We start from the raw sequence: 14,920 nt of genomic DNA, 5'->3' as shown, positions 1-14,920 counted from the left end.
ATAAAGTGGAGAACCTGAAAAAAAGTATAAAATGTATCAGAAAAGAATAGTCAAAAATATATTAAGTCACATACTATAAAAATTAACTCCAGGAAATAAAATTTAAATGTATTTAAAACAAATAATACAATTAAATTTCTAATGATCAAAATGACAGTAACACTACTCTTAACCCAAAAACTATAAAAACTATCATAAAATACAAGAAGCTGGTTTCTGGATGAAATATAGAGGGAATATAATTTTGGAAGACAATTCTGAAATAGAAGAAAAAGTAAAGGTAGCTAACAAAATCCCTACAGTTCTTCTTTCCCAAATCCTTAAATTTCCACAAATGAGAAAGCTAAACAATTCAGCAAGCCTACAATCCAAAGATTTTTTTAAAAAAAACAACAAAGTACCTTCCACAGAAGGTAGTGACCACACGTAAGTGGCAATCTGTGCATGGCTTTAAATAAGTATCCGCACACAAATAAAGGCATTAAAAATACAGACATGCACCACATAACAATGTTTTGGTCAATGACAGACTGCATATACAATAGTGATCCCACAAGGTTATAATACCGTATTTTTACTGCACCTTTTCTGTTTAGATACACAAATACTATTATGTTACAATTGTCTACAGTATTCACTACAATAACAAGCTATACAGGTTTACAGCCTAGGAGCAACAGGTCATACCATATAGCCTAGGTGCGTAGTAGGCTATACACTTCGGATGTTCCCACCAAGTTTGATGTCCCCAAAACAAATGTGAGGTAAAACATAACATTTCAAAACTATAACCAGCATTTACTAAGCAGCAATTCACTACACAATCTCCAAATCTTAAAATCTGACAATCAAAATCTCCCAAAGTTAGCAGTTATCTTTCCTAAAGGTTATCCACTACACCATTTTTCATTAACAACAAAAAAAATTTCTTTAAATCGGGGTGGGGGGCATCCCTCCATAGCGTGTTCAAAAACCACCACAGATGTTGCAAAAGGGCAACTTACACCACCACTGGAAATAGCCTACTCCATCTTGGAGCAGCTGTTCTCAAGAAGCAGTTCTCAAGTTTTCAAACTTTTTAGCCTCAGGATCCCTTTACAACTCTTAAAATGTATTGAGCACCCCAAAGATCTTGTATTTATATGGATTACGGCTACCAATATTTATTGCATTGGACATTATAACCGAAAACCTTTTTAAAATATTAATTTAAATAACAATCCCCCATAATATGCTGAAATGAAATAAAAAAAAAATAAAATAAATAAATAAATAACAAGAAACCCATTACATGTTAACATAAATAACTTAAAAAAAAAAAAAAAACTGGCCGGGCGCAGTGGCTCACACCTGTAATCCTAGCTCTCTGGGAGGCCGAGGCGGGTGGATTGTTTGAGCTCAGGAGTTCGAAACCAGCCTGAGCAAGAGTGAGACCCTGTTTCTACTAAAATTAGAAAGAAATTAATTGGACAACTAAAAATATATAGAAAAAATTAGCCGGGCATGGTGGCGCATGCCTGTAGTCCCAGCTACTCGGGAGGCTGAGGCAGGAGGATCGCTTGAGCCCAGGAGTTTGAGGTTGCTGTGAGCTAGGCTGACGCCACGGCACTCTAGTCCAGACAACACAGTGAGATTCTGTCTTAACAAAAAAAAAAACAAAACTGTTTTCCAAAACAAAAAATTTAGTGAGAATAGCATTCTCCATTTCTGCACATCTCTTTAATTCTCACTAAATCAAAGATGGCTGAATTCTCATATCTGCTTCTGCATTCAATCTGTTTTGATAAATCATCTCGGTTGAAACATATGAAGAAAACTTGGCATCAAACTGACATTATAACTGGAAAAGAGTATTTTAACAGCTTTTTCAAATAACTGTGGACAGTCTTCTCTGATATTACACCAGAACACCACAAGTGGTAGTTTCTTAAATATCAGTCACAATATGAAAGCTAAAACCTTGTCAATAAACCCTTCGTACTGTTGCATTAAAATCTGGTTTACCTTGCACTTTGAATGTGCCTTTTACCCACATGTTTTCTTACATCATGATTCATTTGGGAAATAAGGGTTCACTGAGTTACATATCTTCCAAATATTAGCACACATCATACAGTATCAACAACTATATTCATTAATATCAGAAATATCTTTAAGTATTAGGAAGTTGTCAAGCTTAAAATGAAGAAACAAACTTTCCAAAATCCTAATTTCTGCTTCAAAGCTGAAATTTTTCACTGGCCACAAATACAGTCAGTTGTTTTCCTTGAAGTGACAGGCTCACTTTATTCTCAAGTAAATGTCCACTAAATACTCATGTATGAATATCCACAATTCATCGCTTGCTCTTTCAGATAAAATTGGAGCTGCGTGAAAAAAAACACTAGTTTAGCTCACAAATCAAATCATACAAGTCATCTTCCTCAAAACTTCGGTTCTACTTTCCAGTATGCGGCTTTACATGTACTTTCCATATTACATATACTTTCCACAGCATATTAAAATGACAAACTCAAGGGTCAAGACTTAATAAAATTAACAACCTCTTACTGCTTCATCAAGGATCCTTTTTTAACTGTGGGTAGTAGTGAAGAAACACAATGACGACCTACAATATGGGTCCTCTGCCTTGACTGTTCCTAAAGCACAAGCACATTACCCACCATTGCTTTTGCATCATTAGTGTAAAAGTCAACAGAACAAGACAGACAAAACATCTCAGGTATTATGAAAATAGTCTGAATCCTTACATACCCCCTCTGAAAGGATCTCAGCGGTCCCCTCCCCAAGCATCCACAGATTGCACTAAGAGAAGCAGGGCTGCATGGTATAACACCCATCAGCAGGCCCCAGTTCTACCAGTTGTGAGAACAAGAAACTACTCTAAATCCCTTTCTTGTGACAACCCCCAGAAACATTTGGGAGGAAAGCTACTGTCTCCCCTAAGTCTTGCTAAACGTCTCTTTCAGTACTTGAACGACGTTCTATGAATGTGGCATAAATGCTAGATCACTGACTGATACTGGTTACTCTCATGTTTTTTTTTTTTTAATTACAAGTGTGATACCCAGAACTGAGCTGATGCAAATAATGATCTCACCAACGGAGTAGAGCAGAAATACAAATACAGTTTCCATAAGGGCATGACACTTTGTATTAATGCAATGGTTCTCAACCAGAATACAACTGGCAGTATCTGGAACCATTTTTAGTTGTCACTACTGGGGAGATGGAGGGTAGGACTCTTGGATCTAGCATAGTATAGTTAGTAGGTAGAGGCCCAGGAGGCTGTTAAACATCCTACAATACAAAGGACAACCCCCTCCAAGGCATTTTCTGGCCTGTCAACGGTACCTAGGTGAGAAACTGTGTATTAACAGATCCTAAGACAATCAAAATCTTTGGAAGCTTCACCACCACGACTCTTAAATCATACCAGCCTTTTCAAAATTATATATGTAGTTACATATTAACATACAGACAAAATATGAATATTTGATCAAAATGTTTTGTTATATCCTAAACTTCGATTTTTATTTAATTGATCCTGACAACTCACCTATGGTCCATGCCCCAACCTCACTCATGCAAATTTAACAGGACAGGCATACTAAAAATGAAAGTCAAACACAATATAACTAGGAAATCATAATTCAGCACATGAAAGAAACAAAATCAATGACTGTGGCACCAGAACACAATAGTAAATTAATGAGGAAGTAGGTCTATTTTTCTTTAGGCAGGATTTTGTCTATTGTTTACTTTAAAAGAATTATAGTATATTTAGTGTTAAAAGTGAGGGCTATCTCAAAATCTCAGTGAAAAAAAAAAGAAAGGGATAGCTAATGAAAAACTGGCAATATGGTTCCAATTTCAAAAAAAAAAAAAAGGAAAGCAGATATCTGGGTGTAAATCTGCTGTTCTGACTGTGTCTTCCATTCTATACATCTGAGCTAACTTACAAAGAATTTGAAGTACTTTGAGTGTTTAATGGAAATTTATACCTTCCCTCCGCAAAGAATGTTGGGGAAAACTATGTACAAAAGTACTTTTAATTCTTAGAAATAAGACACATTACTTCTGTTATTTCCACTGAAGCCTTTTTTTTTTTTTGGGACAAAGAGTCTTGCTCTGTTGCCTGGGCTAAGAGTGCTGTGGCATCAGCCTAGCTCACAGCAACCTCAAACTCCTGGGCTAAAGTGATCCTTCGGCCTCAGCCTCCTGAGTAGCTGGGACTACAGGCACTTGCCACCAGGCCCGGCTAATTTTATCTATTTTTAGTAGAGATGGGTCTTGCTCTTACTCAGGCTGGTCTTGAACTCCTGAGCTCAAGCGATCCTCCCCCCTCGGCCTCCCTAAGTGCTAGGATTGCAGGCGTGAGCCACCTTGCCCAGCCTGTAGCCTTTTCTTTAAAGTGTACATTTCCTATCATTTTTAATACCGACATGATTATCACAAAGACAAGTCCCTTTTCAAAAACTGCAACAAAATGTGAGCTAACAAGGTCACTACATGGCATTACTGCAAACATTTAAGTTTATTTTAAATCCTGAGATATGCCACTAAAATCTTTAGATTCAATTCTCCTTGTGCATCTTCTTACCATTTCATGAAAGGATGACTCAATTAACAGGGACCTTGTAGATTCTAAGATTGTAGATCTGTATATTTAATTAAGCCTAACAAATGTTCTCATCACAGAAAGAATAATTTAATAGGCCTCTTAACAAAATGACAGGGGTCGGTGAATGGGGCTGAGGCATAAGAAGGCGCCATGAAAACCCTTTTTAAAATATGTAACATTTGAAAGATGTCATTATGGCCTGTCTCAAAGTTAGAGTCTCACCAATGAAGACACACATCCACACACACATACACACAATAACATACATGTTATTGTAAAACTAATCCAGGATATTTGCAAAAAAGAAATTGTCTTTCCTTAAAAAATAAAATAATAATCTTGAGGTACTACATAAAGTGTCTGGAAGGCATAAAGACTTTTATTTTGGATTTAATTGAAGCAAAACTTTGAGTGTCAATTACATGCTTCATTTAGGGACTACTAAATGAAGAAAACTTGGTCCCTCCTCTCAACGGGGCACTCTTACACTTTAATCTTTAAAAACGGAAGAAAGGCAGTCTCACTATTTAGGCCTCAACACTGCTGTAGTATACACAGAAAAAAATATGTAATCTACTTTTTGATCCCAACAATGAGCTGTCAAATTACATCTCTTTCTCAGAAAGAAGAGAGAAAAGAAAAAGAGAAAACTTTTAAGAAACCCTCTAAGGAAAAAAAAAAAGTAAAACTATAATGAAAATTTTATAGTGGGATTAGAAGGCATAAATGTAGCTTTAAACTACAGAAAAACAAAAAAACTATCACTACAGATGAAGGAAAAAAAGAAACAAAGTGAAACCCGGATACCTCATCAAAACAAAACGGGGAGCGCAATACATACAATACATTTCGGAGGAGGGGACCCCGGGAAGTGCCTTCTCCCCAGACGGTGAGAGGGCTGGGGAGGACTGGGGCGGGCGTGGATATAAAGAGCTCAAATTGTGGGGCTCGACGCTCCAAACTGGGCTTTTAACTCGTGCTTACGCACATTCGGACAAGGAAAATAGGAAGTAGGCACACAATACGGGCATCCTGGAAACGAGACGAAGAGAGGGACCAAGCGGAGGCGGACCAATAACAGAAGCATCGAAATGGGCCCGAAAGGCGCCAAGGGCGAGACCGAACCCTGAGTGCAGATCCCGCGTGGAGGCCAAGCCTTCTTTCCCTACTGCCCTGCGGTGTTTTGCTTTTTGTTGTCTTTTTTTTTTTTTAACGGGGCGGAGAAGCTGTAAAATTAAGTAGGGTTAGGGGTTCCTCCGGCTGTTCCGGAAGGGGAAGGCCCCGGGCCCGACGGCAGCTGAACCAGCCAGGAAGGGTGGGGGAACGCGGGAACCGAGCAGACGGGGGAAGTGCGGCGGCGAACGGGTGAGGAAACAGGAAGGGCCCCAGTCCAGCCTGCCTCCCCCACGGGGCAAAGACCCGGCTCACGCGCGCCCCCTCCCCCTTCCCGGACGCCCCTAAGGCCCAGCAGGCGTGCGAGAGAAAACAGAATACAAATCACTTACAACGGCATCGTCTCCTGCGCCGGCACCGCCCAGTCACTTCCCCCCCGCAACCACCGCCGCTGCCGCCCTGGGCATGATCCACTGAGGCGGGAGGGAGGGGGGGGCCTGCCTCAGCCCTGGGTCCAACCCCACTCCCGCACCCGCTCCCGCCGCTTTAAGCGCTTCTCCTCCTTCCCCTTCGTCCTAACATGGCGCCCGAGCGCTACCACAGCAACGTTCTAGAACCGGTGACGCCGCCACGCACGCCATGCGTGCGCCTGCGCACCAGCCACCCGTCGCCGCGAAGCCTCACGGGAAGCGTAGTTCGTGAGGCGGCCAGCGACCGAGCAATTTCCACCCAGACCCTCTCACGCTTTGAGGTGGGTGTTGGATGAAGGGTGGGAGTGGTCAGGGAGGCTCTGGGCGGCGGACTGTCCCTCCGGCGGGGACGCTTTCGTGGGCGACGCAGCCTGGACGGCACGAGGAAGAACGCGGAGAGACCCCAGGCTCACGAGGGGCCACTTCCGGTGCATTGTGAGGTCCCGCCTTTCTGCCACCTGAGGTCGCGGCAGCTGCTTTGCTAGAACCGCGTCTGCGGAGGCGCTTCCGGGGGGGCTGCAGCGCCCACGCGTCCACTGTGGGCCACTCCGGAGCGCGGGGCTTAGAACGGGGTCAAGTGGGAACAAGTTACTCAACCGCTTCATGCTTCGCACTGCAAAGTAGGAGTAATGCCTACTAGGGTTGTGTCTGTTTAATGTGATAATGCAAGACAGGTGTTTAGCACACAGTTTGGTGCAGAAATGTTGTTAGGACTCCGTCTATCCCCACCAGACTGAGTTCCCACGAAAAGGAACTCAGTCTGTTTCGTCCACCAGTGCATTCCTGATGCCTTGTATGTAGGCGCTCAAATATTTGTTGAATGATTACATGTGCAGGATAGGACTGCGATGACAGCGAGTTCTGGAACACGAGCTAATTTTACTTTTTAACAAATGGTGCACTGGAACTTCTTGATAAAGCTGTCCTTCAGTAGAAACATCGATGGCAGTAACCTTTGGGATTTTAGCAAAGGCTGTTTTGGCTATAATTTCCTCAGGGCTGCGTTTCCAGCCCTCATTCTATCTAGGGTGGGACCTGGGAGTCTACCTCCTCTCCTCCGCCCCTCCCCCGACACCCCCCCCCCAGCAAAAGTTTAAGAAAGTGCCTGAGACAGAACCTCTACTCCCATATCCTTCTCTCTTCAAATTAGAACGCATTCTAAGTTTTACAGTGTCACACAGAAGGTTAATGGAGGGGAGAGGGGAGGAAGGAATCATAAATATGGGGAAACAACATTAACCAAAGTTCAAAACTCTTTAAATACATATGTTTTTATAAGGCTGAGTTCTAAGTCAACCTTAAATATATTATTATGAAGTTGTAAAACCTCAGGGAATTTGACAAGGATTTTCCTTTTTTTCACAGAATGTCTGGCAGCACTAGCATTCTAGGACTAATGGCTTAGAACGGGAAAAGTACAGGATCTAAGCCTGTGCTATCCAGCAGTGTGGCCCTTTACCATTTATGGCTATTGAGCACCTGAAATCAGGCTAGTCCGCTTAATATGTGCCGTAAATGCAAAATACACACAGATATTGGAGTTGTTAGCTCAAAGGAATGTGAAACACCTCACTGATGATTTTTTATATTGATTACAAATTAAAATAATATTTTGGATGTATTACATTAAGGAAAATATATTAAAATTAATTTCTCCTGTTTTTTCTAACTTTAATACGTGACTACTAGAAAATCTTCAATTATATACGTGGTCCTCATTTCAGTCAGACAGCACTGATCTGGAGACAGACTTATATTTGATTCTCAATTCTTCCCTTTAGTCCCTTACTCCTTGTCATCAAGGTAGGCTTTTGTTGGGGACCAACTAGCATCCTTGTCCTTAAAAGGTTAAAAATCTAAGATCCACATTTTCCAGAAAAATGACATATTAAGGCTGTGGACTTAAAAGTTTTCATAAAGATAATGCACCAATGAGGTACTTTATGAATGAAAGAGTGGGAACTTTTCCACTCGTACTGTCATCTGCCCGGCATCTCAGAAGGCAGTGAAGAAGAGATAGACATTAAACCTCTGTGTTTTCAGTATAGATTAATAGTTGCATCAAACCATTTTTGTTTCAGCCCTCCATGGAATGAGGCAGCTAGATAGCACAACAGATGGAATATTTAGTGCCTAGAAAGTGCTAGTACCCTGCTACTTGCTGAAGACATTCAAAAGGAACCATACTTGAAGATGGAGTCAAGGTAGACTTCACATAAGCAGTGACTTTAGAAAGGTCCTGATAGAAAAGTAAGGTTTGATAAGTGGACAGGAGGAGGAGAAGGGCATATCAGGTAGAGGGAAAAATTTGAAAAGATAGAAAAGTGCAAGTAATTTAAAGTTTATTTGGAGAGAGGGAGACTTTGACTAAACCACAGGAACATAGTAGGGAGTGGTGGAAATAAAGCTGGAAAGTTAAGTGAGGGGCAGAAGATAAGGGGCCTTCATTCAACAAGTGGTTATGGTGTGCCTGCCGTGCCCATTACTGTGCTAAGCTGGGCAAGTGACTTTCCATTATGAAAAATAAAATCTCTGATCCACATAGATCTTACAAAAGGGAAGATGGGAGGGCAGATAAATCCATAAGCAAATAAACAGACCAAGAGAATAACAGATTTTTGGCTGGGTGCGGTGGCTCACACCTGTAATCCTAGCACCTGTAATCCTACCACTCTGGGAGGGCCAGGGGAGAGGATCCTTGAGCTGGGAATTGAGACCAGCCTGAGCAAAAGACTCTGCCTCTACTAAAAATAGAAAAAATTACCCAGGGCTGACGCCACCGGCACTCTAGCCGTGGTGACAGAAGGAAACTCTTGTCTCAAAAAAAAAAAGAATAACAGATTATGATAAGTGCTGTAAGTAAAATAAACCATGATGGAATTATGGGGGAGGTCAACCTCAGATAGGATAGTCATATCAGCTTCAGATAGACAAGGCTTTTCGGAGGAACTGACCTTTGAACTGAGACCTGAAGCTAATCCTGAGAGATTTTATCTTTTTGTGAATGGGGGAGCCATAGAAAGTTTTAAAACAGGAGTGAAGGTACATATATAGTTTCAGAAAGATTACTCAGAAAATGTAGGGAATGAATTTGAATTACGAGTGGTTTTGAAGCTGGAAGATAGGTGAGGGGGCTCTTGCAGTAGTTAAGATGAGAGATGATGAAGCTTGAAATAAAGAAGTAAAGAAGGAACCAATTTGAGAGAGATTTTAGGAGGCATAGTTAATCCTGGATGTGAGAGGTGATGGAGAGGAAGACGACAAAGATGATTTCAAAGGTCGTGGGAGTGCAGTGGTGACAGTGTATGGAGCTACCAGTAAACGAAATAGGAAGCAGAGGAGGGTAGCTGGGTGAGTGGATGTGATCGGGAGAGTAGTTAGATATGTCTTGATTTCGAAGTGCCTGTGGGACCTTTAGAAAAGTCTATAAGGCAGATGAAAATATGCTTCGGGGGCTAAGGAGAGAAATCTGGACTGGAAATAGAGATTATAAACTCTGAAAGCAGTAATCATAACTTGGAGTCATGTTTGAGCTCTGGAAGGACCTCACATAAACCTAGCAACTATTCCAACTCAAATTTCACAAATGAGCAATGAGTTAGATGTTCACAGATCATGTTTAGGACACAATTAAAGATATAATGGTAGCCAAGGAAAGTGAAGAGTGAGATAAAGACCACTTGCCAGTATATTGGTTAAAACAATCTACTGTTACTCTTGCCTTGCTTGTCCTCAAAGCCCCTGCCCACACCTTCTTCCAGCTGCTGCCTGTCCTTACTGCATTTACACCCAGTGCCTGTTTTGTACCGGTTGCTGAGAAGGGGGAGAATGGGGTTTCTCTGTGTCACCCCCACTAGAGTACGGTGGCACGATCATAGCTTCCTACAACCGCAAACTCCGGGCTTCAAGCATTCCTCCTGCTTCAACCTCTTGAGTAGCTAGGACTACAGGCACGTACCACCACAACTGGATGATGTTTTAATTTTTTAATATTTTGTAGAGATGGGGGTCTCACTATGTTTCCCAGGCTGGTCTTGACTCTGGGCCTCAAGGGATCCTCCTGCCTCAGCCTCCCAAAGTGTTGGGATTATCACCATGCCAGACCTGTACTGGTATCTTTTCTTTTTTTTATATTTGTAAAAAAAAATTTTTTGTAACTAGAGACGGGGTCTCACTGTGCTCGGGCTGGTGTCGAACAAACCCCTGAGCTGCAGCGATCCTCCTGCCTTGGCCTCCCAGAAAGCTAGGATTACAGGCATGAGCTGCCGTGCCTGGCCTGTACTGGTATCTTTTTTTTTTTTTCTTTTTTTCTTTTCTTTTTGTACTGGTATCTTAAGTAGCTTAAGTCCCCCCTTATCTGTGGGGGATATGTTTCAAGACCCCAGTGAATGCCTGAAACCATGGATAGTACCGAACCCTATGTGCACTATGTTTTTTCCTATACATACATACCTTTCATAAAGTTTGATTTATAAATTAGGTGCAGTTAGAGATTGACAACAATAACAATAATAATAAAATAGAACAATTATAACAACATGCCAGCATCACTTTGGGGTTATTATTATTAAGGAAAATAAGGGTGATTTGAACACAAGCACTGTGCTGTGATACGGCAACAGTCAATCTGTTCACCAAGACAGCTACTAAGTGACTAAGGGGTGGGAGTGTAGACTACAGATACACTGGACAAAGGGATGATTCACATCCAGTGGGATGGAGCAGGACAGCAACGCAATTTAAAACTTATGATTTGTTTATTCTGGAATTTTCTGTCTACTATATTTGCACTGAGGTTGACTGCAGGTAACTGAAACCTCGGAAAGCAAAACCCCAGATAAGGGGTAGTACTGTGTCATTCAGATCGCATTTTCCACGGAGCAATGTCATAAATAGTGGGAAGAATCCCCAAAGTGGCTCACAGAGGTCCATACTGCATTCAGACAGACAAAATTCACAAAAATGTTTTTGAGAACAGAACCCCTTCATATATTGAAAACTACCTGGATTGTGTTTTGGTGTCATATAGGAGGTAATAATTGGAGATAACTGTGTGACAAAGTTTTTTATCCCAACAATAACCTATGATGATTCACTAGGTGATATGGTTTGGATGTTTGGCCCCTCCAAATCTTATATTGAAATTTGATCCCCAATGTTAGAGGTGGGGCCCGGAGGGAGGTGTTCAGGTCATAGGGACGGATCCCTCAGGAATGGCATGATGCCCTCTCAGTGATCATGAGTGAATTCTCACTCTATTAGTACTGCTAGGCTGACAGTGGTCACAGGAAGGAGCAGGACAAGTGAGGAGGCTACAGCAGCAATCCAGGTGAGAAATGTTGGCATCTTGGCCCAGGGGGTAGTGTTGGAAGTATGAGAAACAGACAGACTCGGGGTATGTTTTGAAAGTTGAGCCAATGTCATGCACTGGATATGAGATAAGAGAAAACAAAGAGTCAAGGATGACTCCAAGGTTTTGGGCTTGATCAACTGGAAGAATGGAGTTGCCAATAACTGAGATGGGAAAATGTGGGGAGCGGCAGGCAGAGGGGAGGGAGGAGGGTGATTAGGAATTGGAGCTGGCCAGGTTAAAGTTGGATGTGCCTATTAGACATCCAGTGCAGGGAAGAAAGTGTTTCGTGGAGGAAATGATCAAATGTGTCAGATGCTCTGGATGCCCAGTAAGATGAGGCCTGAATTAACAATTGGATTTGGAAACGTGGAGCTCACTAGTAACCTTGCTATAAAGGGAAGCAGAATATTGGGACCTTAGCTGGAGGATTTGGAGGTCTAGGAACGTTTTTCATTTTAATTTGTTTTTGTCTTGTTTTATTTTGAAGTATGGAAGCTAGTACATGATGTGTAAAGCTGAGCTAGGCATAGTGGTACGTGCCTGTAGTCCCAGCAACTTGGTAGACTAAGATGAGAGGATCACTTGAGTCCGGGAGTTCAAGGCCAGCCTAAGCAACATGGAGGGATGTCATCTTTATTTTAAAAAACACGATAAAATAAAGCTAAGGGTGATGATCCAGAAGTGAGAGAAAAATTAAGCTACAAGAGAGAATGGGAAATTACAGGAGCAGAATCTGATTATGCGGGAAGGGGTAGGCTCCAGGGCACAAGTTGGGGGTTGACCTTGGACAGGAGCACAGACAGTTCTCTGCAGCAGAAGGGAAGGCAGAGGTACGTTTCTAGTGGGAGGATGTAGAAGCTGTCTTTTGATTGCTTGGGTTTTTTCAGTCAACTAAGAAGCAACATCATGAAATGAAGGCATGAAAATGTAACTATTATAAAGACTAATGATTTTAAACTGTTGGAAATACATTCTCATTATTTACTTGGAATTTTCAAGTAAAATGTAAGGGTCAAAAACAGTGCAGTGAAACAAAATGAAAAATAAGTAAATTGGACTTCATCAAAATTAAAGGGCACCATCAACAGAATAAGAAGACCCACGGAATGGGAGGAAATATTTGCAAATCATGTATTCGATAAGGGTCTTATATCCAGAATACATAAAGAATTCTTACAATTCAGGAACAAAAAGATAAACAATCCAAATAAAAAATGAGCAAAGGACTTGAATATATAGGCACACCTCATTTTATTGTGCTTCGAAGATAGTGTATTTTTTACAAATTGACAGTTTTTGGCAACCCTGCATCAGGCCAAATTTATCAACACCATTTTTCCAACAGCATGTGCTCACTTAGTGTCTCGGTGTCACACAATACTTAATTGTAATTCTTGTAATATTTCAAACTTTTTCATTATTATTATATCTGTTACAGTGATCAGTGATCTTTGATGTTACTATTGTAATTGTTTTCAGGTGCCACAAACTGAGCCCATAAAAGATGGTGAACTTAATAAATGTTGTGTGTGTTCTAACTGCTCCACCATCTCTCTCCCTCTCCTCAGGCCTCCCTATTCCCTGAGACATGACACTATTGGAATTAGACCAGTTAATAAGCCTAGAATGGCCTGTAAGTGTTCAAGTGAAAGGAAGGGCTACACGTGTCTCACTCAACCTGAAGCTGGAAATGAGTAAGCATATCGAGGAAGACATGTCAAAAGCAAAAATAGGCTGAAGCTGGGTCTCCTGAGCCAGTTAGCCAAGTTGTGAATGTAAAGGAAAAGTTCTTAAAGGAAATTAAAAGTGCTACTCCAGTGAATACATAAATAAGAAAGCAAAATAGCCTTATTGCCGATATGTAGAAAGTTTGAGTGGTCTGGATAGAAGATCAAACCAGCCACACTATTCCGTTAAGCCAAAGCCCTACATCCAAAACAAAGCCCTAACTCTGTTCAATTCTGTGATGGCTGAGAGGTGAGGAGCTGCAGAAGATAAGTTGAAGCTAGCAGAGGCTGGTTCATGAGGTTTAAGGAAGGAAGCCATCTCCATAATACAGAAGTGCAAGGTGAAGCAGCAAGTGCTGATACAGAAGCAAGTTATCCAGAAGATCTAGCTAAGATCATTGATAAAGGTGGCTACACTAAATAACAGATTTTCATTGTAGACAAAACAAAAATAAAGAACATGCCATCTAGGACTTTCATAGCTACAGAGGAGAAGTCAATGCCTGGCTTCAAAGCTTCAAAGGACGCTGACTTTCTTGTTAGGGGCTAATGCAGCTGGTGACTTTAAGTTGAAGCCAATGCTCATTTACCATTCCAAAAATCCTAGGGCCTCTCAGAATTATGCTAAATCTCTATAAGTGAAACAAGAAAGCCTGGATGACAGCACATCTGTTTACAGCATGGTTTATTGAATTTTTCTTTTTTTAAAAGACAGGATCTCACTATGTTTCCCAGGCTGGAGTGCACTGGCTATTCACAGGCACAATAATCATGCACTACAGCCTCAAACTCCTGGGCTGAATCGATCCTCCCCTCCTGCCTCAGCCTCCCAAGTAGTTGGGCCTTAAGGCGTGCACCACCACACCTGGCTTAGTTTACTGAATATGTTCAGCTCACTGTTGAATCTTCCTGCTCAAAAGATTCCTTTCAGAATATTTCAAAATATTACTGTACCTGGTCACCCAAGGGCTCTAATCGAGATGTCCAAGGAGATTAATACTGTTTTCATGCCTGCTAACACAACATCCATTCTGCAGCTCATGGATCAAGAAGTAATTTTGACTTTCAAATCTTATTATTTCAGAAATAAACTTTATAAAGCTATAGCTGCCATAGATAGTGATTTCTCTGAGGGATCTGGGCAAAGTAAATTGAAAACCTTTTGGAAAGGATTTAGCATCCTAGATGCCATTAAGAATATTTGCAATCAATGGAAGGAAGTCAAAATGTCAACATTAATAGGAGTTTGGAAGAAGTTGATTCCAAGCCTCATGGACGACTTTGAGGGGTTCAAGATTTTAGTGGAGGAAGTAACTGCAGATGTGGTAGAAAGAGCAAGAGAACTAGAATTAGAAGTGGGGCCTGGGCCAGACGCAGTGGCTCACATCTGTAATCCTAACCCTCTGGGAGGCCGAGGCGGTTGGATCGCTCAAGGTCAGGAGTTCGAGACCAGCCTGAGCAAGAGCGAGACCCCGTCTCTACTAAAAATAGAAATTATCTGGACAACTAAAAAAATATATATAGAAAAAATTAGCCGGGCATGGTGGCGCATGCCTGTAGTCCCAGCTACTCGGGAGGCTGAGGCAGGAGGATCACTTGAGCCCAGGAGTGTGAGGTTGCTGTGACCTAGGCT

General features: G+C 41.6%; 1 protein-coding gene across 1 annotated transcript in view; it reads right to left on the bottom strand.

The window, feature by feature from the left end:
* PAPOLA (poly(A) polymerase alpha) overlaps window positions 1-6,354 on the bottom strand; it is a 66,327-nt gene extending 59,973 nt beyond the window's left edge. The window contains exon 1 of the mRNA XM_012650078.1: window positions 6,130-6,354. Coding sequence (XP_012505532.1) covers window positions 6,130-6,137 — 8 coding nt within the window. The 5' untranslated portion in view covers window positions 6,138-6,354. The remainder of the gene's footprint in view (window positions 1-6,129) is intronic.
* Between the last annotated feature and the right edge of the window lie 8,566 nt (window positions 6,355-14,920).

Source organism: Propithecus coquereli, unplaced genomic scaffold, assembly GCF_000956105.1.
Source record: "Propithecus coquereli isolate 6110/MARCELLA unplaced genomic scaffold, Pcoq_1.0 Scaffold310, whole genome shotgun sequence".
In the NCBI taxonomy this organism is placed as follows: domain Eukaryota; kingdom Metazoa; phylum Chordata; class Mammalia; order Primates; family Indriidae; genus Propithecus; species Propithecus coquereli.
Note: the sequence above shows the minus strand (reverse complement) of the source record. Positions and strands in the feature narration are given on the sequence as shown.